General features: G+C 47.4%; 1 protein-coding gene across 3 annotated transcripts in view; it reads left to right on the forward strand.

Moving 5' to 3' along the window:
* Nucleotides 1-27,657, forward strand: part of GLI2 (GLI family zinc finger 2) — a 199,924-nt gene that overhangs the window by 154,416 nt on the left and 17,851 nt on the right. The window contains exons 4-10 of one of the 3 annotated variants that reach the window (XM_005432460.3): nt 2,628-2,830; nt 4,549-4,740; nt 15,238-15,439; nt 17,819-18,032; nt 19,651-19,764; nt 23,219-23,350; nt 27,011-27,160. In XM_005432460.3, coding sequence (XP_005432517.1) covers nt 2,628-2,830; nt 4,549-4,740; nt 15,238-15,439; nt 17,819-18,032; nt 19,651-19,764; nt 23,219-23,350; nt 27,011-27,160 — 1,207 coding nt within the window. Of the gene's footprint in view, nt 1-2,627; nt 2,831-4,548; nt 4,741-14,904; nt 15,161-15,237; nt 15,440-17,818; nt 18,033-19,650; nt 19,765-23,218; nt 23,351-27,010; nt 27,161-27,657 lie in introns of those variants that run through there. The other 2 variants (XM_027804507.2, XM_027804510.2) reach the window with 2 other exon arrangements.

Raw genomic sequence — 27,657 nt, forward strand, 5'->3', positions numbered from 1 at the left:
TGGAGAGATGTGGTGAGGAGAGGCTTTAAGCAGAGCCATAAGGAGAAGCCTGTTCCCCAGCGCAGTCTTTATGTGCAGGGCCAGCCTCAGACTGAAACACCACGCGGGCCTCCAGCTGCATGCATTTTGGGGGAATTCTTGATCTTTTTCCCAGTGTTACCTTCTTGGCCAGGGTGGAGTTTTCCTGTTCTGAGGGACTCCAGCATTTCTGCCCAATTTAGCATGGAGAAAATTAACAGCAAACCCTTCATATTGTTATACACGTTCTAGATGTCGGCCTCACAGTTTGATCAGCAGAGGCTCCAAAGGCTCATAAACCTGGTAATACATAGTTTCAAGACTGCATCAAAGAAGTTCACAACCCTTTTGGGAGAAGCTGTGAGTACTGATGAAAGAGGGAACTTATTGTATATGTAAGAAAACTTCTTTCATGGCTTATGTATTAAGGCAGGCTCTGTGGCCCAGGGAAGATTGGGGCTGCTTTTAATTTACATCCCCCCTCACTTATATTAAGTCTTCGTCAGAAGAAAAATTAGTCAGATGTTTTCTTAATGACATCATTTTTTTTTAATCCTGTTTCATTTTTTCCAGATGAGGCGGTGGAGATTATTAGAAATGAATTGAAACTAAATCTGGAACAGAGACTTTGATTCACTTCTCCCTCCTCCCCGGTAGAAATAAATTGGTCGGCTCCGTGCTCGACCACCTTTATGAGCAGCCTCGACAGAAACCAGCCCCGGCGGCCTTGAGTGCGGCTTTCCTGAGCCTGCTGCTGCCGTGGCTGACGTCATGGCAAGAGGCACCCCAGAGTGACTTGGAGAGGGACTTTGGTCACCCCATAATTTTGGTGGCAAAAGGCCATGGCAACACAGGTGGGGAGGTTATGAGGTCTGAAGTTGCCGTGCCATCATAAGTTTGTTTTTCAGTGCTGTAAAAGAAAACAGGCTCAGTGCTGGTGGGTATTCCTCTAGCAAAACCCCAGTCTGGGTCCAACGAGCGCATGTGTGTCGGTGGCTGCACACCTCCGCAAGCCCTTTGTATCTGATAGGTTTTCACTGCCTTGTATTTCACACTAGTCAGCCACAGAGTGTATTGCTACAGGAAAGTACTTTGAACTATAAATATTTTAAAAGGCATTTAATTTACTACCCATCAGCAGAAAGTGTTCAAAAAGCCACAAGGTTTACTAATTTATCAGAAAGACAGAGAAACATGCAGAAGATCAAACAAAGACAAACGTGCTCGTAAACTGCTGAATAAGTCTGCAAAGCTTATATTACATTTCTGTGTGGTTTTGTTGATATGCAAGTATTACAAATAAATTAAAATACACCTGAGCTGTTGATAAGACAGGGTGGGACTGAGATCCTGAGGTGCAGGTGGCATGTCTGAGCATTGTGGTTGTTTGTGTATGGAGAGACAGATCTTACATGCACTCACTAGTGGCATATTTGGATATCCTTGGGGAAGGACCTTTGTAATACTGTCCCTTAGCTCAGCCCGTGTCCCAGATCCCTGACCTCTGAATCCTTATGGCCTCCTGTGTCTGGGGTACAGCCTCATGGGGTCCACATCCATCTCCCTCAGCTTTGCCAAAGCACCCAGCCAGGGACGAACGCCGTCCCTGCCATGACCTGCGTCTCCACACCAGTTCCTCTTCCAGCAGTCTGTGAGTACAGAGAGCACTAATGCAAAACAGATTTTGCTCTTTTGTTTTGCCTAATGACAGCTCTGCCTCTTTTGGTGTCTAGCTCAGATTTTCTGCTTCTCAGGTCAGGGCGTGTAACTTTTTCTCCCCTCCTTGCACCCTCTGTGGTTTGTTTAAGAGGCTGGAGGGTGCAGTAGGAGACGTGTCTGGCAGATGTCCGTGCGCTTTCTCTTCCATCCTTGCTCACCCTGCAAAAATGGCTCAAGTGTTGAAACATGTCTGCGACTCTTTTTTTTCTTACCTGCTGAATCCCTCAGCAGTTCCTGATTTCTTTCTCAGGTAGCACTTGGCCTGAGGAAGATCTGAGGGATTTAACAGAGGTGGCCCCCAGAAAGCATGCAATAAAACCTCTCGTGAACTTTTGCCCTCTGAACCGTACCGCCGACTTGTCAAGGAGGTTTGTGCAAGCCGTGATGGACGCAGGCGGGGAGGGCTTCTCTGCTGGCACTGGCTGAGCCATGCATGCTGGGCCGAGCAGAGCACGGCTTGCCTTGATCATCCATGTACTCTTTGCGCCGTTTGCATCCTTTGACTGGCAGCCTTGTCCAGGGCGCTGTCTGCACATAGCATTGAACATCAGGATACCCAGGGGCAGTGAGGAGCCTGCAAACCACCCTGTGCAGGAGATGGTGTGCAGGCACTGCCTGAAGCAGCTCGTGCCCCTTTTTACAGCAGCCCAGCTGGGGTGAGCCACCTTGCACAAATACATATTTACTGCAATGAGGGTGTGGGCCTGCAGGAAGCTTGCACTGGCTTCAGACTCCATGAACGCCAAGAGAGGAGTTTTTTTCCCCACCATGTGCTTGAACTCCTTCCTCACAGGCAAAGATGGTGGTGGGGCAGGAGGGAGAAGGGTGGCAGGCGGCTGTGCCCGCCCTGGGTGGCTGGGAGTGACAGCGTGTCTCTGTTTCCTTCCCAGGCCTCCTCCTCTGAGTGGCAGCCCCGTCATCTCTGACATCTCCCTCATCCGCCTGTCTCCACACCCCACCGGGCCTGGCGAGTCGCCCTTCAGCCCACCGCACCCCTACGTGGCACCCCACATGGAGCACTACCTCCGCTCTGTCCACGGCAGCCCCACGCTCTCCGTCATCTCTGCTGCCAGGGGCCTCAGCCCTGCTGACGGTAAGATGCTGTGCTACTGGTACTGCAGCAATTTTGTAGCTCACCAGTACTGAAATTCCCTAAAACCTGGGGATTTACAGCTGCAAAGGCTCTGCAGCTGCTCTCTGAAGTGGGAGAGCTGTCTCTTTTTCTTTTTGGTTCCCCCCAACCCCCCTTCCCTTTAACTACACATTTGTTTTGCATCATTGCACTGAGAAAGCAGAGCGTGAGAATAGCTATTACTGCTGGATCATATTATAAATATTTTGCTTAAAGTACGTTCCTTTCTGCAGTGCTGTCGGCTCTCTTATGAGCTTCCCCACTCCTATGTCTCTACTGGGAGTCCTGCTTCCCCCAGTGAGGGTCACAGTCGCTCTGGCTGCCTGGCCTGGCTGGGACTGACGTTGCAGAGATGAGGCAATGCCAGCTGGGTTATCCCCTGTTGGCTTTGTGTTGGGGCAGGATGGCTCCTGTGTGAAGGAGAAGGGACATATTTTCTTCCTCCTTCCTCCTGAGCTGCCCTGCAACAGCTTCTGGGGAAGGTGAGCACATGCAGGGAGCTGGCACGGGGAGCTGGCGCCGGGTGCGTGCAGAGGTGGTGGTGTTCGCTGAGCCCCAGCAGACCCTGTAGCCGAAAGCTGGGGACAAAAATGGCCAAACAGGGAAAGGGGAAAATGCATGGCGGCTCTGCTTTCACTTGGGGAGGTGCAAGTCATGTCTTACTTCGTCAGAAGTGCTTCATTACATAGCTGCAGACGGGTGGCTCAGTGCCCAGGGAGCAGCCAGGCTTTGGGGACCCGGTCTCTGCACGCCCGGCAAACCCCAGTATCTCTCGGCCTCCCAGCTGCTGCAGGGGCCAGCAGCCCTTCTCCGCCGCAAAGCAAAGCACCAGAGAGCAACAAGGCCCCTGGTTTAGTGCCTGGCAGCATAAAACTATCTTCTATGGCTAAAAAAACCATCACTAGAGTGATGGGGAAATGCATACGTCTTCTTCCCTCCCCCAAAACGTCATCCAAACTCCCAGCTGCCCGCTGCAGAGAGGTCTGATGTCTGGTGTGCGTGTGCTCTGCCCCATCCTCTCCTTCCAAAGCCAATTTCATTGTTTGCTGTGAAAAAAAGGCATTGTGTTTTGGGTTGCTTTGCTTTTCCTTTTACTCTTTCTTTTTTCTTTTTTTTTTTTTTTTTAAGGCAGTGGTAAATAAGTTAATGGGGCAAGCGGGTGGGGAGGCAGGTTTGAAAAATTACAGCTGGGAGAAAGTGAGCGTAATTGGCTTTGGCAGCCAAAATGGTTTTATGCTGCCAGACACTAAACCTAGCTCTATGCATTAGACCTTGGCTTTAATTTCCTCACGCTGCTATCGGGAACTGGGCTGCATTTGTCTTTCCTTTCTAATAGGCAGAGATGTTAATGCTGACAGGGTTACTGCTGCTGGCGGGCTGGGCCCTCTCCCCCCTCCCCGGGGTGCCGGCTGCGTCCGAATGGGAGGATTATTAGAAGGGGGAACGAGAGATTGTTTATAAATTTGCGGAAATGGAGGAATGCAGAGGCCCCAGCTTAGTTTCTTTTGTCCGCAGAAGCACGCCCAAGCACACGTCACGAGAGCCCTACTCCGAGCCGTGCAGCCGGGGCTGGTGGGGGGCACTGGGTGGAGACGGGGCCGCCAACGTCAGTGCCGAGGTCTAACATTGCAGTGGGAATCTTCTCCCCATGTTTTCCTCCTCATCCGTGGCTCCGGCAGTGGCTCACGAGCACCTGAAGGAGCGAGGTCTCTTCGGGCTTCCCCCACCGCCACCAGGAGCCAACCCTGCCGACTACTACCACCAAATGACGCTGATGGCCGGCCACCCAAACCCCTACGGGGACCTCCTGATGCAGAGCGGGGGAGCAGCCAGCACAGCCCACCTCCATGATTACCTCAGCCCTGTCGATGGTGAGTAGCGGTCTGGGTCCTCCCTGGCACAGTTGAAGTTTGGGGGCAGATGGACTGGGCTGTCCTCCCAGTGGAGGTTGTTATGCATGGTCATTCTGCCCTGCCGAAACCCACAGGTGCTGCACTCTAATTTTTGGCTTAAAATGTCACCTTGTTCCATATATATATGTATGAAATATATATAATTTAAAATACATGCATTGTGGCCTCTTTGGGAGGACGGCATGGCTGCTGCATGGGTAGGAGACAGGCTGGTCCAGTGGGCAGGGCTTTGCTGCCATCCCACTGCTTTAGTCATGGATGACCGCAGTGTTCCTGGGTGCAAGCTCCATCTCTGGCTCCCCATCCCACCCCATGTTCAGCCTGGTTAGTAACTGGGGCAAAGGCTGGCCGTTTCCATGCATAACCATGCTCGGCACGATGGACCTCTCATCTTGGTTGGAACTTCTCAGATCCCCAAGGAGAAAAAATATGTTAACGGGGAGCCACAGTGGAGAGGATATGTTAGTACTTTGTGGGAGAAAAAAAAAATGCAGGAATGTGGTATTTATGCTAGTGTCAGACATTATAAACCCAGAAAGCTCTTGCTCCTGACTAAATGAAGAAGAAATAAAATCACACTAGGCACTGCGGTGCTGAGTCACCCCTGCAGCCTGACCGCTGCCCTGGTGGGATGGGTAAAGTCTATCCGGAAGTGTATCTGAGGTCCAAATGATTTTTAAAGCTGTTAGAAATTTCTTTCCTTTCGTTTTATGCCACATCTTGTAAGAACTGGAGTTGCACAAATATTACAAAGGGCAGTTTGGAGATTATTTCTGCTGCAAGAAAGAGAAGTCTCGGCTTGACTTTCAGATTCCGGCTTCTGTTTCCTGGGCTGCCTTCAGATTTGCCTGTGGACCATTATAAGTTTTTGGAGTGGAGATCTGCATCGTTTCATTACCGCTTCAAAGTTTCTGTTGTTGAGCTTTTAAGATGAAAGACTTTGCGGTCTTGCTGCTTCGTAAAGTGACTGGTTTGGAATGATAAAAGCTGTTCTGGCTGTTCACTGATGGGGGCTTCTAGATATTTTGAATGAAAAAACAATTTCTCTTCTGCAGCTGCTGTGGAAGTTTTACCTGAATAGTCATTTTCTGCTGCCAATTCCTAGATTAATCGGGCACCTGGATCCCAGTCTGAAAGGGAGAGCACAGCCTGCCTCTAACACCCAAAATTCATTCCGGGCTTCTCTGCTACAAAACAGCTGATCAGTAAGACTGCTCTGTCTTCCCTCCAAAGGGTTAATGTCTGTGGTTAAAGCAGATGGGTGCAAACCAGCCCTGCCAAGTTCTCCTTGGACTCATGAACGAGACTCCTTCCTCCTTGCCTCCTTATTAGTCCATCTCTGACCAGCAGTGCCTCACTGATGTGCCAGATAAACAGCCAGTAAGGGAAGCAAACACAACTGCTTTCATGCTAGTGCAGGCTGACTCTCGGCACACCAGGATGTTCGTCCTCTCGTTTGCTGAAGATCAGCCTTTATCTGAAGTCCTCTGAGATACTCCCCTTGGCAGAAAACTTTCTCACTGTTTGCCTTCTCCTGAGAACAACTCTAAAGTAAATCACTTATCAAAGGTCCCAGTTTCATGCAGCCAAGCTCATAACCATCATTCACTGCAAAGCCAGGGCTCACCAAGCATTTATTTTGATCTTTCAGTAAAGCTTTATTGATGAATAACTGAAAAGCCTTTTCTGGGCCTTCACGTGCCCTGTGTGAGATGAACACTTTCAAACGACATGAGGATGTGACATGAGACACTGGAAGCCTACTTTTTAAGAATGTGAAAAGGAGCAGCAGACCAGTGCCAGTCTCTGGTCTATGTGTTTGGGTTTTTCTGTCAGATGGAGAGAAGAAAGAATTGTGCGTTTTCAAGGTGGAGACTAACATGGATGGCTCTGAAAGACTGGCTGAGGAGCCAGAGTCTCCCTCTCTTTTTAGAAAGTTATTTCAAAAATTCAAATCGGCGGAGCCTAAGTAAATAGTTGGAAGGATAATTTAACAAAGCATCCTCTTATGGTGTTTTTCTGAGACAAGAATATCAGTAGCATGCATAAAACCCCAATGAGTCACCACCTCACAGCATCTGTCATTCAGGCAGCCGCCTTCTTCTCAGAGAGCCCCAGAACATATGAACTTTACAAGAATTAGTTTGCTGAAAATGCAGGCACCTGCAAAAGAAAAAGCAGCCAATAAGCATGTACTAAAACTGGCCTATTCAGTGTCATGTTACCTCCAAATATCTGCAGGTCCGTGGGAGCCTCGGTATGGTAGTTCTTCCACAGGCACATAGCTGGGCCCTTCTGGTTGCTGTAATTGCATTTCTTGGAGAATTTCTCAGTGCCTCCATGTTTGTCAGTGTTTTCTCATCCCATCAGGTGTCTAGGGTCAGGAAAAATAACAGGACATAGGTGTTGGCTGGAGCTTGTTGGTACCAACCGTGTTGTCAGCTCTGCTGAGTGTTTAAATGGTGGCTGAGCTAGGGTGCCCCAAAACTGCATCTTTTTAGCAGGGTTTTCCCTGTGCAGCTAAAAGTAGTTAACCACTAAAGCAGACCAAATTGAAGTTTTATGTACCAGACTGCTGGGGTCTTCAGGCCAGTCCCAGTGAAGACTAAATTACCCTTCAGTTAGCTGTCCTGTTTCATTCTGTCATCCAAACAGGGACTCTAAATCCAAGAGTGGAGTTTGACTACAGGCTTAAATACATTTTCTGGAAAACCTACACTTTCAAATCAGAAGTTAACCACTTTCTAATGCCACAACATTGCTGGTAGGTCACTTTTGAGACTAATTTACAGGATCTATTCACCAGATCAAAACAATCTTGCATTTCTCTTCTAGAAGTGAGCGTCACATGGTAGATTATTCCAGGTGACAGAGTGGTTGCACAAGAGCATCCTTGGGGCAGAAAAGACTGATGGAGAGCACAGTCTTTTGAAACTGGAGATGACTACAACTTTCTAAGCATGTTTAGTACATCCAACGTGGTTTTTTTTTCCTAATCACAAGAGCTCTGGTGATTACCCTCAGCTCTTGGGAGGTGCCATTTGCTCTCAAGAGGAGCATATCCAGACTGACTCGATGTTTGTACTGTTATAGCCCTGTACACCACAAGGTCTTAAAACTACTGTACTAAACAAAGCTACTTCATCACTGGAGACCCTGAAGAGAAAGGAGATCAAATGATCAGTGAGCAGAGCGGTGGCAGCTCTAGGAACAAGATCCAGATCTTTCAGAATAAGGCTCTCATGGCCAGGGTGGAAGCAGAGGTCATCTTTAAATCCATCACTTCTGTTTGCCCAATGTTAAAAGTGTGATTGGGTTGTCCATGCTGAGTCAGGGGATGGGGAAAACAACTTGAGTTCAACGTACATCCAAGCAGTGCTGCACAGAGGTGGTCACTCAGCTCAGGAGGGCTGCATGGGTCTCTGCAGCCGTACAGTTACCAACAGCAGGGATGACCGCGCAGTGCTGTTATGGCATTTCATCCAATTCTGGAGCTAGAGGGAGATCCCTGCTCTATTTCTTGCTGCCTGGTGCAAGGCAATCACAAATGTTTTGACTCATGACCAGCAATTTAACTGGGAAAAGGCTTTGTTCAGCTCAGCATAGCCGACAAACCAGCAGCTGGCACAGTTGCCTGTGACATGGGCAAATCATCAAGCAGGACTTTATTTCCCCAAATCAAACAGTGATTCAGCTTCACTGGCCTCTTTCAGTCAGTGTTGTTGGAGCCTTTCTACTTCAAGTAAATGATTTAATAGCCATCAGGGTAAGGAGCAGCGCTGGCAGCGCAGCTCAGCGGTTACTGCAGTCAGCAGGCATGAGCCTTGAGAGGTGAGCTCGGGACTCTCCTCCAGCAGGTTTATGTGAAGCGACTGCTCCATCAGGATGGACGGACATAGCCCAGCCTCATGGCGACCTAGGAAAGAAGTGCCTCGCCTGGGATTTGAGGGACCAGCAGCTCAGGGTTTGCAGGCTGGGTATGCTGGATGGCAGATGACTTCCCAAACAAGCCAGCTGTTGGCTACTCTGGGCAGACGGCGCGCCCTGTAGTTGCTTCCTTAAAAACTCTGAAAGTTCTTTTTTTCTTTTGGTTTGTTTTCTTTGTCCCGGCACAGAATGGAAACTTGCTGAAATCTCAGAAAAGGTTCAGAGAATGGGAAATGATTTCCCACCCATTTCTAGCCAGCAATGCTGTTTTCCTCCCCAGAAAAATATGTGCAGAAGAGAGAAAAAGTCCCAGAGCATCCCATAAGCACTCTGTCTGGAATCCTGCTGCACTCTGGTTTCTAAAGAATTCAATTTACATATGCAAGTTGGGTCGTCTAAACAGTTACCTTGTGGATTGGGAGTAGAAGAATGCAGCCTTGTCTTTCAGTGAGGATTTGAGAGAAGCATTAGTATTCCTTGAACTGCAAAGCTGATCGGCCCAGGGAGGGAAGAAAGAAGGGTCCCAGGACAGCATCTGGTGCCAGAACAAATGTCCAGCATCTGCTGCAGTCTAAGTAAGAGGTGTGTTGTCGCTGGAGAAGGGGAGAGGGAAATAAAGAACTGGTTATACAAAGAGCATTTGTAGTTTATCGCTGCTGCGTATTGATTAAGGGATCATCCTGTGGTTTTATGCTGCCCGTGGATTTAATTTGGTGATGGGAGGAAGGGGATAGTTCTGTACGTTTTGGGTGAAGTTTTCTTGGTGAGTGGCCAGGAAGAGGGACCATGTTGTTAATGCTGTATTTATCCCAGGGCTTGGCCAGGGGATGCAGGGGAAGCAGTGGCTCTGGCCGTTGTTTCAGTGAGGAGGGGGTGGTGGGCCATCTGCAGCCCACGTGCCTTACGGGCTCAGCTGTTCAGAAGCAATTCCCCCGATGTTCCTCTGCAGTCAAGATCACAGCAACATGCTTGTCCGTAAAGGGATGCCTGAGATTTCCTTGCCTTGAAGGAGCCCCGAAGGAGCTCCCACTGAGTGCCTGGCATTTCCGTTCGAGAGGGCTTCGCTGCCACTATTTCTAGTGTGATACAAGGTCTGAAGTCTCCCTCCAGGAAAACTATCTCTTGTAATGTCCTTCTGATGGCCACAGCCACATCGAGTGGTCGGAGCAGGAACCTCTGCTCCCGCCTCCCACATGAGCCAGGGTCTGATCCTGCCTTTTGGCACGGCAGCACTGGGAACAGCGGCGGGAGTCAGACCACAAGCTGCCACATGTGTAAAAGCTGACTATTTGGCTCATTTCTGGCCCATTGTGGATAAATTTAAATTTGGGAAGAAAATCCCAGTTTCTGAGCAACTCATGGATGTGATAATTTGCAGACACCATAGGAAACTTCCAAGGAAACTGTACCTTTTTACCAAGAAATCTGGACTTTTCTCCCAGCCATAGGCTGGCTGGAGGACTGGGCTGGGACATTTGGCAGATGTGGCCACTGCCACTTGAAAATACAGCCTTGAATTCACTAGTTTAGAAATGGGCTATTTAATCCCTCCCCAGGAGAGAAATGGCTTTCAGTTGTGAGCTGTGGCATTTACTTTTGCTTGGCAAAGGTAATACTGCTGTAAACCAAGTTTTTTTCTACTGAAAAGTTATTCCAGGCACTTTTAAAAGGTTTCTTAAAATATGTGGGTTATGTTTATTCTCTAGCATGTAGAGCTGAGCCTGTGACAGTCAGTGTATCTGGATCTGTGTATGAAACGGTGTGGAAAGGCCAGTGCACACCAGTTAAACTACTGTAAAATGTATCTGGAATTGACTTTTTGTAAGAAGAGGCAACAGGGGGCAAAAGCCAACAGTAAAGTTCTTGTTTACTTCAGACCTTCATGAGCTGCCATCCACAACACTATCCCTAATGCCCAGAGCTTTGGGCTCAGCCTTTACTGCACCCTTCTGTTTACCAGTTCACATCTCTAGTTTAATCTCCTCCTCACTCTGAGAGGGAAGAGGACAGTCTTTTGGCTTAATATTTTTGTTTTGCTTGAAATCTGAAACAGTTTTGAATTCTAAGAAGGTATCTCTTGCTTTTGAAAAACAAAAAGAAAATCAGGTTTCTTTCATTCAGAGCTAATTTGTTTAATATACATTGAATGAATAAAAACCAAGCTGTTAGTATGTCCAAAATATGAGTGCATAAACACAGCATGTTTTCCAAGTGAGAAAAAACTAGCTTCAAAGTAAAGATGAGGTATCTCAGACAGGAGTGTCTCTAGGTCAGCTTTTAAATTTGTATTTGCTCCATATTCCAAAGTCCATGGAAGTCAATAGAGAGCATCCGCTGCCTTTAAAAGGTATTCATTCAAGATGAGAGGTAGAAGTAGTAGAGCGGATTGTTACAGGAACAGTCACCACCCATCCTGGCTGTAAATGTACTCAGCTGGAAATATTATCAAACACCAGAGGAAGCAATGATAGAGTATCTCATGGGATTGTCTTGTTTCTTGTTTTGCTTTGGCCCATCACTTCTTTCTGGACCTGAGTGAGACAGACTTTTCCCATCTCTCAGTAGTATTCAAGGGAAAGAAGCTGAAGATAAAAAAGGTCTCCATCTGAGGTAGAGAGGCATAGTGAGATTAATTTTAAAAACTGGAACACTGGTAGATGAGTGCAATTAATTTTAGAATAATTTCCTACTTTTATTTCAATGTGTGACATTTTAAAATTTGTTTTAACCTGTGATGGTTTTCGGTTTCTGAACAAAATATCTTTCAAAGCAACAATAGAAAAATACGAGATTTTTTTTCTTTCAAGAGTGTTGAAGGGGGTACTCTGACAGTTTAGAAACTTCCTGCAACATATTTTCCAAACATCAAAAAAGTCTTGAAACTAACACTGTTCATTTTGATAAGTCAGCATTTTTGAAGGGGAGACAAGAGAGGGAATGCCATGATAAATCCTCCCGAGGCTCTCCATCTCTGTGTCTGAAAAATGGATCCCACCTTCATTTACTTCTCTGGGCACAGTCACTGCTGAAGAAGTTGCATGTGGCTTTTCCTTTGAAGCATCACTGGACCTCAGGCAACAGAGGATTTTGCTTACATATTCAAGTGGCTGTCAGTCAGCCCGAATCAAAGACCTTGCCTATGTGTACAGCTACACTAATACTCATCTTTGCTGCTACCTGGTATCACTTAATGTTCATGCTCAGTGACCTCAGATCAGGAGATTAGTCTGATTTTATTAGTAAGAACTATCCCAGTGTTGCTAATCTGCTTTTGAATAATAATTTTGAAAAGATTCCCTCTTCCTAAATGCACTAGTGAGCACTTCCTCGTGTGGTTAAACTCCTTTTCGTTTCCCAGACGCTGCCCTTCCTGGGCATCTTGGGCAGGCTGTCATTGAGAAGAGAGGAATTGTTCATCCATAGCACTATTTTAGGTCACAGCTTTCCCTGGAATCCTGTAAGACCTTAGAGGCTTTTGTGTACAGCACGAGCCCAACTTACTGGATCTGCTACCAAACATTTCAGATAGCCCACGGTGCTCACATGATCTAAATTAGAGTGGACACTAACGCAATGCATATTACTGGGTTTGGGCTGGAGAATTCCCAGGTCAGCTTGCAGATCTGACAGCTTCCAGCAGAGTTTTACGTGGGGGAAAAATGACGTACCTGTATGCAGCGGGGAGGGGTGGCTGTGTTGGTTGCACTGCTAAAACCCAGGGTTCTGTTGGACATCAGGGCTTCTTCCCTCTGCAAATTAATGGCAACCAATGGCTGAACCAGCACTGTGGATATAAATCATGGGAAGCAACGGCGAGAAATGAGTACAAGGCTTTTCTTTCTATTTAGTAATTTATCAAGGGAAGTGGCACATTAATAAACAGATCTCCCTTGAGGTGTGGGAGTAACAGAGATAAATATGACTGTCAAATCTGGCCTGCTTCCTTCTGTTAGAGAAGGAGGAGACTGTGGGAATGCAAATGCAGAAAACAATATCTATATCTGGAAAGATGCATATTATTTGTAGGACAGAAACACTGACAACTCAGCTGAGATGGAACTCCATTGCATTTGGTGCATACATACAGAATAAACACAAATCCTGTCTAAAGGAGCTCATCTAAATAGATGACACTGGGAAACAGAGAAAGAAGCAGCAGCTTGCTTAAGGACGTAAGGCTGGGGAGGACTGAGAGCAACACCCAGGTCTTTCCAGGTTGTGGCTCATGTGTTGAATCAAAGAGCTTTATGGCTGGAGGGGGGGGGCGGGTTAGAAAAGGAAAAAGTTTAATTAGTTCAGATCAATTGCATTAACACATTTATGTGTTGCAGACAGAGCGCAGTTTTGACCATTATGATCTAGAGCAAAGCAAGCCTCATGTTGCTTAGTCCAGAGCTCTGGCAGGGCCCAGATTTCATGAACCAGATGTTAAATTTGGGAATGCTCCACTCCAGCCTTCAGGCAGGGCCAGCCTTTGCTGAGGGGAGTTCATTTGCTCACTTTGGTTTTGCATCCACGGTGCCTCTACAAAGTGACTGCTCCTTTTCCAGCTCCCAGGGGAAGTGCTGCTCAACACGGCACAATGGGGCTGGAGTCTGCCAGCCACAAGTGTTAGGAAAGTTTGAGCCCAGTCCCTCCAAATCACAGGACAGCTTTAACGCTCAGGAGGTGATTTTTATAGACCACTGCCTGCTCTTTCTGTTTCATACCTGATCCTTGAATCATGTTTTCTAGCATCTCCCTGCTCTGTAAGGTTGCAAAATGTAGTTTACAAAATACCCCAAGAAGGTGTTCAGCATATATGCAACAATCTGATTTTTAGGAGAAATTCCCAGTGTTGTCAGTATTTCAGCAAAAGCATTGCAGCTAGCAACTCTTGAAGCTTCTTAGGTGTAGGACAGAAGTCACAGGAGTGCTTGGTTCAAGTATCAACTTAGCCTTGGACTTAGAGTGGGACCTTGGGCAAGTCATTTATCTTGTGCAACAGCGGACATCGTGGGTAAATAAGGGGAGAGTGGTACTAAACCCCATCGATTACACAGCACCCAGACATGGTAATGACAGAGCCACTTAGGTACACTGGTGAGTCATGTGGAGACTGGTAGACTGCAACCCAGCCACTGGTCTCAAGGAAATGTTGACATAAACTTCTGTGAGCCAACACAAATCAAGGAACTATTTGGTCATGCTGGCAGGATATATTTTACCTCCTTGTACATCCCATTCACCTTCTCACATACCAGCACTGTCGTCAGGACAGAAAGTTTATGCTTTTGGAAAGTGCCAGGCTTGTATTTGGTGATATACAACCTAAATCCATCCCTCCAGCCAACTAGGGGAAAATAGCTCATATTGCCTGTCTGGGCAAGTTACTGTTTTATTCACAGTGTTTAATAGGATATACCCACAGGAAGCTTTCTGGGGAGACAGCTGCGGGAAAAGCCGGGTAGTAATACAGTGCTGCGCTCATCAAGGGAAGGAGCTGGAGCAGCTGAGCCTTCCTGCATCCCTGGGTGGATGGTGGGGGTTACCAGCAAGACCTTATGCCTGAGTGGCACATTTTACCCTTAGAAATCTTTTTAAAAAAAAAAAAAACAGGTGACCTTAACACTGTTCTCATTGCTTTGGAGGAATAAGCCATGCCACACAGGGCTAGGGGTTGGTCAGGCTTTGCATCTGGTACCCTGGTATTGGTAAACATTGTGATACGGCCCATCCCCAGATCCTGTCCATGCCACCCCAGAGATTTGCAGGTGGGTCAGGCCTGGGCAGAGTTTCCTCCGGATGAAGTCAGTCGTTCCAGTTAGCAGTGCTGAAACGCTGGGAGAGGCCAAATTCATACAGTAGTAACTCGCCATGTATTGCAGATCCACAAACGGGACTGGCAGCATTGGAAATGACTTCATGCCTGAATGATTGACAATTGCTAATAGGGTCCAGGCACTGGCAGGTCCCCTCGGAGGGGGAGAGCTTGAACTTTGTGCCTGAGCTGCCAAATTGGTTTTCTTAAAACTCTTAATTTACTTTTGGAGCTCCTGGAGCCTCGCCTCCTTCATTAATTGGATGGCCAGCATTGTGCTCGCGCTTGTTTGGTTTCCGTTCCCTCCGCACACAAGTGCACACGCCATTTCCAAGGGTTGCCCCGGCTCTGACGTGCGGCTCTTCTGGCCCGCTGCTGCTGCTGCCACCGAGTCAAAGGGACGGCTGCACTCATGGAAACCTTGCAGGGCCTTTTCCTTTTTAATTTTAAGTTAATTTAGTGCTGATGAAAGGGGGTGATGGACAGGCTTCTGTTTATCCCCCAAGGAGGGCGAAGCAAGCGGACATTCACGGTGCTGCCTGACCCCTGTTGTTCAGCGCCCAGGGGAGAGGAAGCCTCACGTCGAAGTGGAGCTGGTCCCTGCGCTGCTCCTGGCTCCTGAACATCCCACAGCAGTCACAAGTGCAGCAGGTCTCAGCACCTCCTGCCACCCTGCAGGAAGGCAGCAGCCCGCTGGTTTTGTCTGACAAAGGTTCTCTTTCCTACAGTGTCCCGGTTTTCGAGCCCACGGGTGACTCCGAGATTAAGCCGAAAACGAGCCCTGTCCATCTCCCCGCTGTCCGACGCCAGCATTGATCTCCAGACAATGATCAGGACCTCCCCAAACTCTCTTGTGGCGTATATCAACAACTCCAGAAGCAGTTCAGCAGCAAGTGGCTCCTACGGCCATTTATCTGCTGGGACAATCAGGTAAAGCTCTGGGACTGGCTCTGTGCAGCTGCATAAGCATCCCTCCGAAAGGAGGGGTGATCTTTCAGCAAGGGAAACCCCCCCCTTCCTTGCAACTTCTGCTTTTGTGCACTGGGGCTGTGTAGTGTATTAAATCAAAGCCCCCACCTGGTTTTGCATGTGGAAGGGTCCTTTGTGCCATATGGGGCAGGGGGGAGTTGCTGGATTGGGATTATTGGTTACCAGGTTTCCAGTAATTACACTATGATCATGCCTTCCTGCAAGCAGAAACAGGGAATAAGTTCATCTAACAAAACGTTCATTGTGAGCAGTTGGACTGGTTAAGAAACCCTCAGTTTTAGGAGATTGCCTCAAAGTATCGTCCATATTATTGGCCCACAATCTTTAAAAAAAATATATTGCCTCTGCAGATTGAAGAGTCTAATGCTAAAAACATATTTAAAACAAATCTAAGCCCTTGAGTAAAGTTTTGTTCAAATCTTAATTAAAAACCACTTACATTAGGCAGCTCACTGTTGTCAATTCCTGCCGTGATTGCTTCACCCAGGTTTCACAATGTTATTACTCCTTTTATTACTTAACTGTTAAAAATGTTAGCTCTAATTAATACTGATGTTGCAAAGCAAGCTTTTATAAAGATCATGTACTCCTAAAACTTGTAGGGGAAAACAGAGATATTGCCATTAGTAACTGTAGCATTAATTTTGTAAGTTACTTTATCCAGCACCATCCTTCAGAAACTGAATTTAAATCAAACAGAACACTGATTTAAACAAATTGCAACTGATTTTTTGGTAATCATATTTTTCTAGTCTTTTCACCTGTTGTTGTTAACTGGGCATACCTGTAGCATCTCTTCTTCCACTCAGATTTTAAGCTTTTCAGGGTAGCATCTGGTATTTTCAACAAACTGTAGAGTGCTGAGTCTGACCCATCGGACAGTTGTTGGACTCCAAGGGAATAACTGTAGAGTGCTGAGTCTGACCCATCGGACAGTTGTTGGACTCCAAGGGAATAATCAAGTAATAATATAGAATTCGAAACTTCTCGGTGTTCTAAAGGTGCATCTTAAAGGTCAAGAATTGTAAACTGGGTTACGTATATAACAGGATAACTGTCAGCTATTTGGGGTGAAAAGATTTTTTTGTTATTGTTTTAACAATGTCTTAGTGGCAGCAATTAAATCCTTTATAACCCACTCAGATCCAGATCCCAGTAGCAGTTCTGAAAGTCATTTTTGGACTTTGCTGTATCGTAACAAAGCTGTGCAGCAGCCTGACATCACACCTCATTTGCTGCAGTGCGTATTTACCTCCCAGAGCTCTTTTACACTGTAGTGATTTTTGCCCTTTATTCTTTTGGTCAAGCTGTCATTAACTGGTTTGGAACAGAAATTCTAGCTGTATGGTCACCAGCAATAAGTATTTTCTCTAAAAGCAAAATTGGAAATGAAGCGTGCTGCTAATTATGGCCCTGTTTGCTGAGCACTCACAGCACGGGCAGTTTTAGTGATGTGATCAAAATACCATGAGGGTAAGGGTTCAGGATGGCCATCTCTTAAAGGTGGCAAATAATTGATTTTGGGGCTGAGAGTCTATGGTTTGTGCATCGCCCGCCTAGAGTACAGGGAGCACAGCGTTTCTTGTGCGTCTCCATCTCTGCCGAGGGGACTCGCCCCTGGGAGCGAACCCCTTCCTTCCAAAAGCAGAGCTTTGTATGCTGGCAACTGCTGCATCCTGGTTCAGACCCGTTGCCCCCAGTTAGCGCCCAAGCAGCCTGGAGCTGGTGGTGTGTCTGGTCACTGCTGACCCAGATTGGAGATGAACCAGTGACCTACATATGAAAGGTGACATTCTTCAGCAGTCCCCTGAGCCAGCATCCCCCTCACCCAAATGCAGAGTAAACTGCATGGTTCTGGACTGTGTTAAATGAATAGTTATTCATCCCCACTGTGACCTGGGCCAGGTGGGCCAGGTGATGCTGTTTTTTTATATCCAGGGCAGCAAAACCCCAAGGTGTGAGTCTGCAGGAAGCCTGGGAGCCTTGGGGGCTCCAAAGCCAGATATGTCCAAGCCCCATGCTCTTGTGCACTCCCTGCCAAGGGCTTTGGCTGTTTTGAAACATAGGAAGCAAAGAAATTACAGTCAGATACATGGGTCGAAATGCTTCACAAGTTCACTGAGGCACACACGAGACAAATCCTGTCTTTGAAGTAAAGCAGGCTGTCAGGCTTTTCATGGCATTGAAGGCATCTAGCTGGGACAATGCGGGCTGTCTCCTGGAGTCTTCAGGAAGCCAAACTTGAATCAGTCACTAGCTAATGTGATAAATGCCGTTTAAAATAACTCCTCATCATTCTTCCTCCTCTTGTTGCTGCAGTCCAGCGTTCAGCTTCCCCCACCCCATCAACCCTGTGACATACCAGCAGATCCTGACGCAGCAGAGAGGCCTGAGCTCAGCCTTTGGACACACTCCTCCCCTGATCCAGCCATCCCCAACCTTCCCCCCACGGCAGCACATGGCAGTCATCTCCGTCAACCCACCGCCGGCACAGATCAGCAGCAACAGCAACTGCATCTCTGACTCCAGCCAGGTAGGGGTGGCCATCCTGGCTCTCTCTGTGCATGGCACACAGGGAAATGGAGGCACGTTCTCCATGTGTTGGGAGGTGCCCTGCATGGTGCTTGTGGGAGTTTATCTGCTCTCCACTTGCTCATGCTCTCCCTTTACATTGCTTTTTCTTCCTCCTGACAAAGAGTTTCTGGTCTAGTCACAGCCAAATTTTGCACCTATCTCCCTTCCTTGCACACACATACTACCCATGCAGAAACCAAAGGCCTTGATCCATCAAAGCACTGAACATGATATGCAGGGTCATCTCAGGCAGCAAACCTCCTTGAACATGAGTCATGTGCTATTCAGGTAGAGGGAATTCAGCACATGCTGGAAAGTTTTGCCAGGTAAGTGCCTGCTCACTGTGAACCAAGCTTCATCAGTTCCTTCACCAATCCCTCCTTCCTTTTTTCTTATTGACATGAACCATGCCAGTGGTCTTAAAACACCTTATTCCTTTTCTCTTTAACAAATAAGTGCATCCTACTGAGGACCTCTAGACATTTTACTTATTGTTCCTTCCTTTTCAGTAGCTTCTCTCTCAGGGTATCCCTGCTGTTGATTTTTCCTGTTAAGGTCTGCAAAACTAGGGGCCAGATTTTGAAAACTAGGAATGCTATGTGTATGAAATCCCATGCCTCAAATGTGTCCTTGCAAATACCTGTGAGTTCACACAGGCACATCCATGTGTGTGCAAGCCCACCACATGCACAGGGTTAGTGAATACATCTAGCACGCTTTTAATAATTTTTCCTTCCCATTTTCATTCTTTGGAAGTTTAAATTGCAATTGCTTTTCTCCCCAGAGACTTATTTCACCTCATTTCACACCCATTTCCAATTGTTGGTTTAGTTGTATCATACTGAACTTTTCAGACTGGTTTATTGTTTTAGGACTTCTCATGGCTGCTGCACTGCAAACTCTGTTTGTTATTGAAGGTTATTTGATTGATTGGTTTTGTTTTCTTCTTACAAACTGGCTACCAGAATAATGTGGCTGGCAGGAGTTATGCCTCTGTTTAATAACTTGCAGGACCAATCTTGAGCAATTAGCAAGAGCGTATTTAAAATGTTGATGTTCCCATTTTATGCACATACAATGGGATGTTTTTTTCTCCTGAAGTTGTTCTCATTTTTTAAGAGCTTAGCAAAATATACACATAGCCTTTCATGCACCCAACACACCAGAGCCCTCGCACGTAACCAGAGCCACCCACTCCCCCCAGGAATTCATTTTCTCAACAAATTGTTTCATCCCATTGAGAAATAAAATTGTGGCTTGGGGGAGGGGGGTGGGGGTGGGGTGTTGCATAAGGTTTTGATGGCTTTGACAGGGACTAGATCGCTCTGAAATGGAGCACCAATGCCAAGGCCAAGCTCACTGGTGAGCCTGCAGAAGCTGATGCTGCCCTTGGCTCTTCCCTCTTGCACAAACCCACACGGACTATCTTCCATGTGAAAACCAAACCTGGTTGTCCCTGGCCACTTCTGAAGTTCAACGCTGACTGATTTTTAAGTTAATTTTTAATGAGGAGGTGGGCTGCGGTCTGTCCCTCATCGCAAACCCTGTGCTGTCTCTTGCCTGGTTTTCTTTCCTAGAGCAAGCAGAGCAGCGAGTCGGCCGTGAGCAGCACAGTCAATCCAGTAATTAACAAGCGCAGCAAAGTCAAGACTGAAGTTGAGGGTTTGCCTCCAGCGTCCCCAACCACACAGGTAACCTTCCTGGTACGAGACGTGTTGTGGGGCCGAGGCAGCGAGCTGCTGGGTCTTGTTGTCTTTGGGAATGATACTCTTGGCACCTTTTGCTGCAGCGAGGAGCAAGGCATCAAAGTCTGCCAGGCAGGCTGGTGTCTCTTGGAGCATGAAGCCCAGCAAGGTACAGGGCAGAGCTGCAGTGACTGAGTGAGGCATTCAGTGGGTGCTTGGGACTCAGCTTGCAGTTGCTGTGCTTGGATAGAAAAAAAGGAGGGAGGGAGTATTTCAAGCATGATAATTTAAAAATTATGCCTGGTTTTCTGTGCTCCAAAGCAAGCAGCATTAGTGTCTCAGAGCAAACATAGATTATGAGGGAATCTTGAATGTAGGTAGCAAGCTTGCAAAAAACGGACGACTTCTTGATTCAACAAGGAATTGTTCCTAGAAACATCCTTTACACTGGTGACACAACATTTGACACCAGGAAGGACCCAAAGGCCTTTGCTTTCTTTCCAGAGCTCTGTGATTGCAAACTGTTTAATGGCTGACAGTATCCATCTGACCGTCCTTTATCACAACTGTAAACTATCAGGAGTGCTCTGGGCACTTCATTTTCATGAAATATTAGGCCGTGTTATTGTCAAGCGAAGGGAAGAGTTGATGACAAATTTCTCCTTCTGCCCTGGTTCAGGAGCAGGTCTCAGCATGATGCATGGGGACAGCAACGTGTGCAGTCATCAGGGGGCTGGTAAAATTGATGAAGATAGCATATCAGGGAAAGATAAACATGCTGTAGTCAGCACAATTAGGGCAAAGAGGCACCTCTCTGGAGCTTTAGGTTTAGGAGTGCATCTACATGCTGCTGCAAAAGCACATGCCCCAAAAAAACAATCTGGCCACCACCCAGGCTAATAGGGCCATGTGTTTATTTCTTGCAGCAACTGACAAAAGATTTGAAAGCCATCAAGTGCTTTCTTAAAGCATCTGTAGCAGAGGAGCTGTGGGACAGACAGCTGCTTGCTCAATGGCTGTCATCGTCCATTCTCTGCTCCAACGTGAAGAGGTGTGTGCCCAGCCACAGGGAGTGCTTAGGTAGCATCAGCCTGGCTCAGCCCTGCAGCCCTGCCCCAGAGTTTCATCCACTGGGTCTTATGTGAAATAAGCACTGAAAGAAGGCAGGGAGTAAGTTAAAGTGGTGCAAGGAGGTTTGATTAGAATAGCAAGGTGAAATTAAGAGAAGGAAAATGAATGCTGATCGTCTAATAGTTCCTAATGATGAGATCTGTGAAGTAATACCCCAAGGGAAATGTAGGCTTCACATCTTGCAACATTTCAGTATTGACTGGGAAATTACTGGAAAGTACTTTGTAAGAGGCAGCCCTTTCTTGGCAAGGAGAACAGGTTCAAAGACTGAGCATAGTGGGTGTCCCTTCTTGAGCTGGTCTAACTGACAGCAACTTGTTAAATTTGGGGATTCCTGTTCTGCAGGAGACTGTGCTGAAAAGTCGAGTTACAGTCAGTTAATTATTGACTGATACATTTTTTTGCAGAGTATGAAGTTCATCCATCAAAAAAAAAAAAAAAAGCATGTGTGTGTTTTGTTTTGGAAATTCTGTACTGGAAATGCCTCATGTGAGTTGTGGTTTGGGTGTTTAAAATCCTTGGCCAGACAGTATCTCCCATGATGGCTTGTAATATAAAAAATGCAATGCAGAGAAGATTTGTGGGACACAGAGGAGCACCAGGCACGAGGGACCTGAGTTAACTGTGCTCTTACGATTACCACAATAGCTCCAGTAAGATTCAGATTAATGTTGAACTAGCCAGAAGTAAAACAAGTCAATCTTCTTCAACAAATTACAATGGCTTCAACTCCATTTTTCCAACAGACAACGTAAAAATTTTGGCAAAGTAAGATTTTTAGTAGAAAATTCCACTTTTCCAAGACCACACTTTGCATGGAGAGAAATGTTTCAACAGAAATAATGTTCACAGCTTACCCAAATAGGAAATGCAGGAAAAAGAAGCTGCTGTTTGAACTTTCTCAGACTGTTGCTGTGGGTTTTGACATAGTTTGAATCTCCAGAAGTCTTTCTGTAAATTACTACAGCTTCCTGTCCCAAGAGCCACCTTACAATTATTTTTTTTTCTTTAAATTAAGAGCTAATTAAAACAAATCTCTTCCTCTCCATATCTAAACTTCTGAATTGAAAAGTCACAGCTGGCACGTATGTCATGAGCTAGTTAATGAAAATTGTTGAACTTTCATACAGAGCGTCTCACTTTCCAAGCTCTACAATGCCATTAAGTCATTAATCATTGCAGCCCCTCAGTAGGCATTGGGAATGTCTTGGTGGGGAAGGAGACGGCAGCCAGATAGGTCTGTTTGGGCAGGTCAAAGACTGCAGGATGGGTCTGACTGTGTCTACACACTTATGGGGCCAACTAGCCCCAGTTGAAGCATTAAATCATGAGGAACAGCGTCTGATGTGGTCAGTCAGCCCAGATGCTCCTGCCTACAGCTGCCCTGGAGGCGGGACACTTGGTGCTGGGCAGTAGTAGAATGGTCAGGAAAGGGAATGAAGGGGGTCACAACCTGCAGGGGTTTGTACTGCTAAATTCCCAAGCCAATATTGGCTGATGATTGCCTTGTGCAAGTGTCTGACACGTGCAGAGCCGACAGTTGTCCTTACTTCTAAATGGTACTAATTATGTTGCATTGTTTAGGTGCTGATGCTTTAATCCTCATAGTAGCCATAACAAAAATTTTCTGTGCTTCATTTAGCACTGAGGAGCTGGCTAGACAGAAGTTAAGGAGAGAGCTCACAGCATGCCCAGCATTAAAGTAACTCATTTATGAGTCCAGAGCCCCTGGAGCTCTGCTTTGCAACCCACTCATCACTGGTTCTTGCTCAAGCTTCCCAAATTTCCCTATCTCAGAGGAGTGCTTTGAGGGCTCACCACTTTGTCCCTGTGGAGCACCCTGCAGGCATAAATCTTTGGGTAAATGTTAGGTATAATTTTCTTATCTACTGAAAGATGCAGAAAACAGACCCCCCCCTCCCCAACCCGTGTCAGGTGGGTACAGTAACTGCTAGGCTCTGACTGCTCTGTGGTTTCTTCATGCTCATATTTCCCCACTCCCCCAGGTCAGTTTTGCTCCAGCAAAGAACACAACCAAAGGTCAAAAACCAGCCTTTTCCTTTCTCCAGCTTTTCCTGGGACTGCCCACGACCTGGCTGGAGCCAGGCATCACTGTGACTACAGCTTCGGGGTGTTTCATGTCCTGTCATTAACTCTGATCCATTTCTACCAAAACCCTGCAATTCATTATTTCACAGTAATCAAGGATGTTGTGTCACCACAACGAGCATGGTTTTGTGATCAGTTGATACCTGCCCCGTAATCTATGAGTGACGGAGGAATTCAGATGAAAGAAGTTCACCTTATACAATGCACTGTTGTGTTGCAGGAGCATCTGACAGACCTGAAAGAAGATCTAGATAAGGATGAATGTAAACAGGAGCCTGAGGTTATTTATGAGACGAACTGTCACTGGGAAGGGTGCACAAAGGAATATGACACTCAAGAGCAGCTTGTCCATGTGAGTAATGGTTGGGAGGAAACCCCAGCGATAAATTTGGGTTTCTGTGCACTTGTCCTCATTTTTTATCACGAGCTGCTGTACAGCCAGAGCTCACTCTGGGAGCTACTAAAGGTGCAAATCAGAGATACGGTGTGTAAACACTGCCAAAGCAGGTCGCTGCTCCCCAAGGAGTTTAGCTGCAAGAAGCCTCTCATAGATTATTTGATGTTGCTCTCTTCTCAGCTGCTGAGGCTAAAGTTTCTGTCTCCCTTGTGCATGACCCGATGACAGAAGACTCTGTGCAGAGGACCTGATCAGAAAATGGGGAAGGGGACTGAGCCCTTTCATCTTTGCTGGCTGTATTCACTGAGCCTCTCCATGCACCTACACCAGCTATGGGTCAGGGACTGTCCATGCTGTCCTCAGTCCTCACCCAGGCCGTGATAACCTTTTATGCTGCTGTTACATGAGCTGTGGGGCCATAACACTTAGGAACTGTTGACTTGCTCAGCTCATCCCTCCCACAAAAATAGAGCACTTCCAGAGTTTAGACATGCTCCAGTGTCATCGTCAGAGCCCGAAATAAAGTGGGTTGATTTTTTAAAAACTGGGAAATAGGGCTTCCGTAATCACAGTGATATCCCCCAACCAGTGTCAAAACTGCTCTCTGAAGGATCCCCAAACCAAGTCATTAATCAGATTTTCAGTTCTAATTAATTCCAAGAACCTTTTGTGTGCTTTGCTTCACCTGGGAATCCACCACTTGGTTTCCTTTGGCTTCTCTGGTCAAAAAATCTCTTAAACTCAGAGCGAGAGCCTGTGAAATCAGATGTGATCTGTGTCTGAGCCTCATCTTACCCCCAGCCCAGCACCCTTCCAGTCCTCACTTCGGGTCTGTGGTATGAGCCCCATTCATTTGAAGTCATCCCAGAGATGCTGGGAATTCACCAGCCACAGCAACCCTTCTGCTTGCAGCAAAATGTTGGATTGAGCAATTTTGCGACAGGCCCTGCTATCTTCTCCTTTCCCTTCAGTCTTTTGCTGCTTGCCTCAGCCAGGTTCCAGGCCTGCCAGGGCCACCAATGTGTGACTCACATGTAGCCCTCTTCCTGAGGGCTTGTGTCTGCTCTCACCCTTTTTTATATATCTTCATTTTAGTTGTGTTTAGACGCCACCAAGTAGGCGTCAGTCTCCGTTTCCCTAAGCTCTGCATAGAAACGTTACCTTAGCACAGAGGGAACACACACTAAATGATAATTTTTGGCCTGTACTCTTCTTCCATCTAAGGTTAGCACCTGCCTGCCTCTGCCAGAAGTCACTGGTTCAGGGCAACATGTCCTTGAGTACAGGCAGATTTGGAAGTGCTTTTCAGGGCCAAATGAGTGATAAGTTGCTTAATGGGTTGCACACTACATGCCATGGGGCGTTGCTTTTCTGGGGTTAAACCACAGCAGCCCCATCAGATGGGCTGGGCTCACATTTGTCCAGCAGTATTTGTGCATTTCCCTCTCAGACATAAGAAAGACTCTTTAACTCTGCCCAGAGCAAAGTGCAGGGCTGATCCAGGAAGCTCAGCACAATTTATTTCCAGAGAAAACCCAAAGAAAAATATTTGACAGAATGTCCAAAATTTTCCTAAACTTGGAAGGTTATAAAAACAGAAGCCTTCTGTACTGTGATTACTAGAAACATGGGGTTGTGGATTTGGGCTGCCCAAAATATACATGCAAATGAAATACAGATGTTGTGGGCCAACTTTTGAGAAGGTGGCATCCCATCGTGCGTGGAAAAACTCTAGTTTGTGTGCAGAGCAAAGTACCTGGGTATGCAGGGTCCATTCTCCATACACAGTGGGTAATATGCTTGTGGGAGACATGCATGTGAGAAGTAAGGGCTCATTTTTGCAAGCACCGCTGCTGCTCCCAGCCTTGAAGGCCACAGTCTATTTGAGAGAAGCCCAGGTAAAGCCTCTGGCTAGGTGGGAGTTTGATAGGGGCTATGGAGCTGTAGCTGAAGTGTGGCGAGTTGTGCAACTGCTCCTTCACCATGTGATGGGAAGCAGATATTGCCCAGACAGTGAGTTAATAAGCCTGAAGGGGGACTACAGCCCCCCTCCCGTAAATGTGTCTTCCTCTGGCCTAAGCAGGACCAAACAGGCAAGCCCATACACTCCGCCGCTGCTAGCACTGCCATGCATAGTCTTGGTTGCAAGTCAGACTCCCACGCAAACAGAGCCAGGAGATGTATCTTCCCAATCTGGTCTGGACGTGGTTAAGCATGCCCATGGGTCTCCCGGGGACCTCACCAGAGATGTCCACCATCTGTGGCTGAAATCACACACCACTGCCATGTTATCAAACCAGAACCATAGGCGGCTGGACTCCAAACCCATAGAAAGCCTCCCCCCAACCCAGCCTCGCCTGACCCTCCCAGCATGCAGCCTGGGCTCTCAGTGTTTAGCCATGGCACCTAAAGGACCAGCTGAGTGCCACACACCCCCTCTTGCCCCTGGGCAGACCTGGTGCTCCGAGCAGCAGGTGCCTGTCCCCAGGATAGGGCCATGGCACACAAAACGCTGGGGATGGATTCAGCTGGGACTGTGAAGGTCGGTGATTCTGTTTTAATATGTTTTTGTGTCCTCATGCTGCCTCACCACCCCAAGAAAGTCTCATACCGAGCCACAACATGGTGTGCCTGGCCTTGGCTGGGGGGACGAAGGCTGGGCTGGAAAAAATCTCAGCACAAAAAAACCAAAACCCAAAGCCAGAGTGGTTTATTTTAGGATTTCCTGTCAATGAATGTCTGCTGAAAACACAGGAGCAAGGACAGGCATTATTTTTGGCAGAAAGACCCCATTCAAGGAGACACAGCCACCACAGGAACAGCACTGCCGACAGGCTGGTCTCCAGCTCTGTTTATTTTCAGCAGGGCTTCATCTGCCCTGGGCTGGGAAAAAGTGACCCTCATCTTCCTCCCGGGGTGGATGAAGGCCCCGTTTTGGGTCTGGCTTGTCAACACCCCAGCACAGGATTTCAGGGACCCGAGTAATTAGCAGTAATTGAGGCGGTGGAGCTTTCCTTGGTGCATAGCTCGCAGATGCTGTCATTTCCTGCCAGCCACAGTGCTGGACAGCAGGTGGATGTCTTAGGGCCTCTACAAGGGCTGGTGCACAAGCAGGCTTAGAAACATAGAATCATGTAAGTAAAAATAGCCCTTTAAGATCAAGTCCAGCTGAGGCTTGTCTCCTCCTCTCCCCCATCCTACAGCAGCGCCCCAGGAAAAGGACCCAGCTGTGTAAATGCAGCACAGGAGGGTTCAGCAGAGACAAAAATGATTTTGTCATCCTCCCCAGCAGTGGCACCAGGCAGCCCAAGAGGCACTGAGGGGTCTCCTCTCTCCCTGGCACCATGGGTCCCCATTGCTTTTGCAAACCTCCCATTTATAGCTGCTTTGGACCCAGCGCCTGGTGTTCTGGGTGCTGTGCGCCTTCTCCTGCAGGACACAGCAGACCTCAGAGCTGCCTCCTGTGTCCCTGGTGTTATCTGTGCACCTGGGACCCAGGTGCAATGCCTGACCACAAGCACTGGGGAGTGAACGGCTGACTTTTGGAGCACCGTGCGTGTTTCGCTGGCATCAGCTCTTCTAGGAGTGACCTGCTTCTTCCTTCTCTCCTACCAGCACATCAACAACGATCACATCCATGGGGAGAAGAAGGAGTTTGTCTGCCGCTGGCAGGACTGTACACGGGAGCAGAAGCCCTTCAAGGCTCAGTACATGTTAGTGGTGCACATGCGAAGGCACACCGGAGAGAAGCCACACAAGTGCACGGTGAGCTGGCAGGGACACATGGTGCATCTCAGCTTGGCAAGTGGGACGCTGGACTTTGGTGGTCACACAAATGTGCATGCAGACACACGCATGGCTTCAAGCAGGGCTCTCCCAGGGTACCTGCTGGCACCCAGCTCAGGGCCAGTCCAGCTCTTTGTGTCTGGCTTGCAGCTACTTGCAGGTTACGCCCTGGGGACAGGGCAAATGGTCACGGAGGGTGGTTGAGGTGTTAGTGGGCAGAACTGCATTTCCTTGGGGAAAATGGTTTTAGCTCTACCACAGAGATCCAGAGTGACTCAGAACAAGTCACTTAAGGTAGAAACCAGCCAATTTTGTTGCTTATATCCAAGAAGGAAATCCAGTAACCCTACACTGTGGGGAACCACCTAACCCTGGTCGTGTCTAACTTAGCACCACCCAGTACTGGTGCTGGGGCTGCAAGTTTCCCTCACCTACATACCCGAGTGTGCATGCAAGCCTCCTTCCAGCCTGGGGGG

Source organism: Falco cherrug, chromosome 8, assembly GCF_023634085.1.
Source record: "Falco cherrug isolate bFalChe1 chromosome 8, bFalChe1.pri, whole genome shotgun sequence".
Lineage (NCBI taxonomy): Eukaryota > Metazoa > Chordata > Aves > Falconiformes > Falconidae > Falco > Falco cherrug.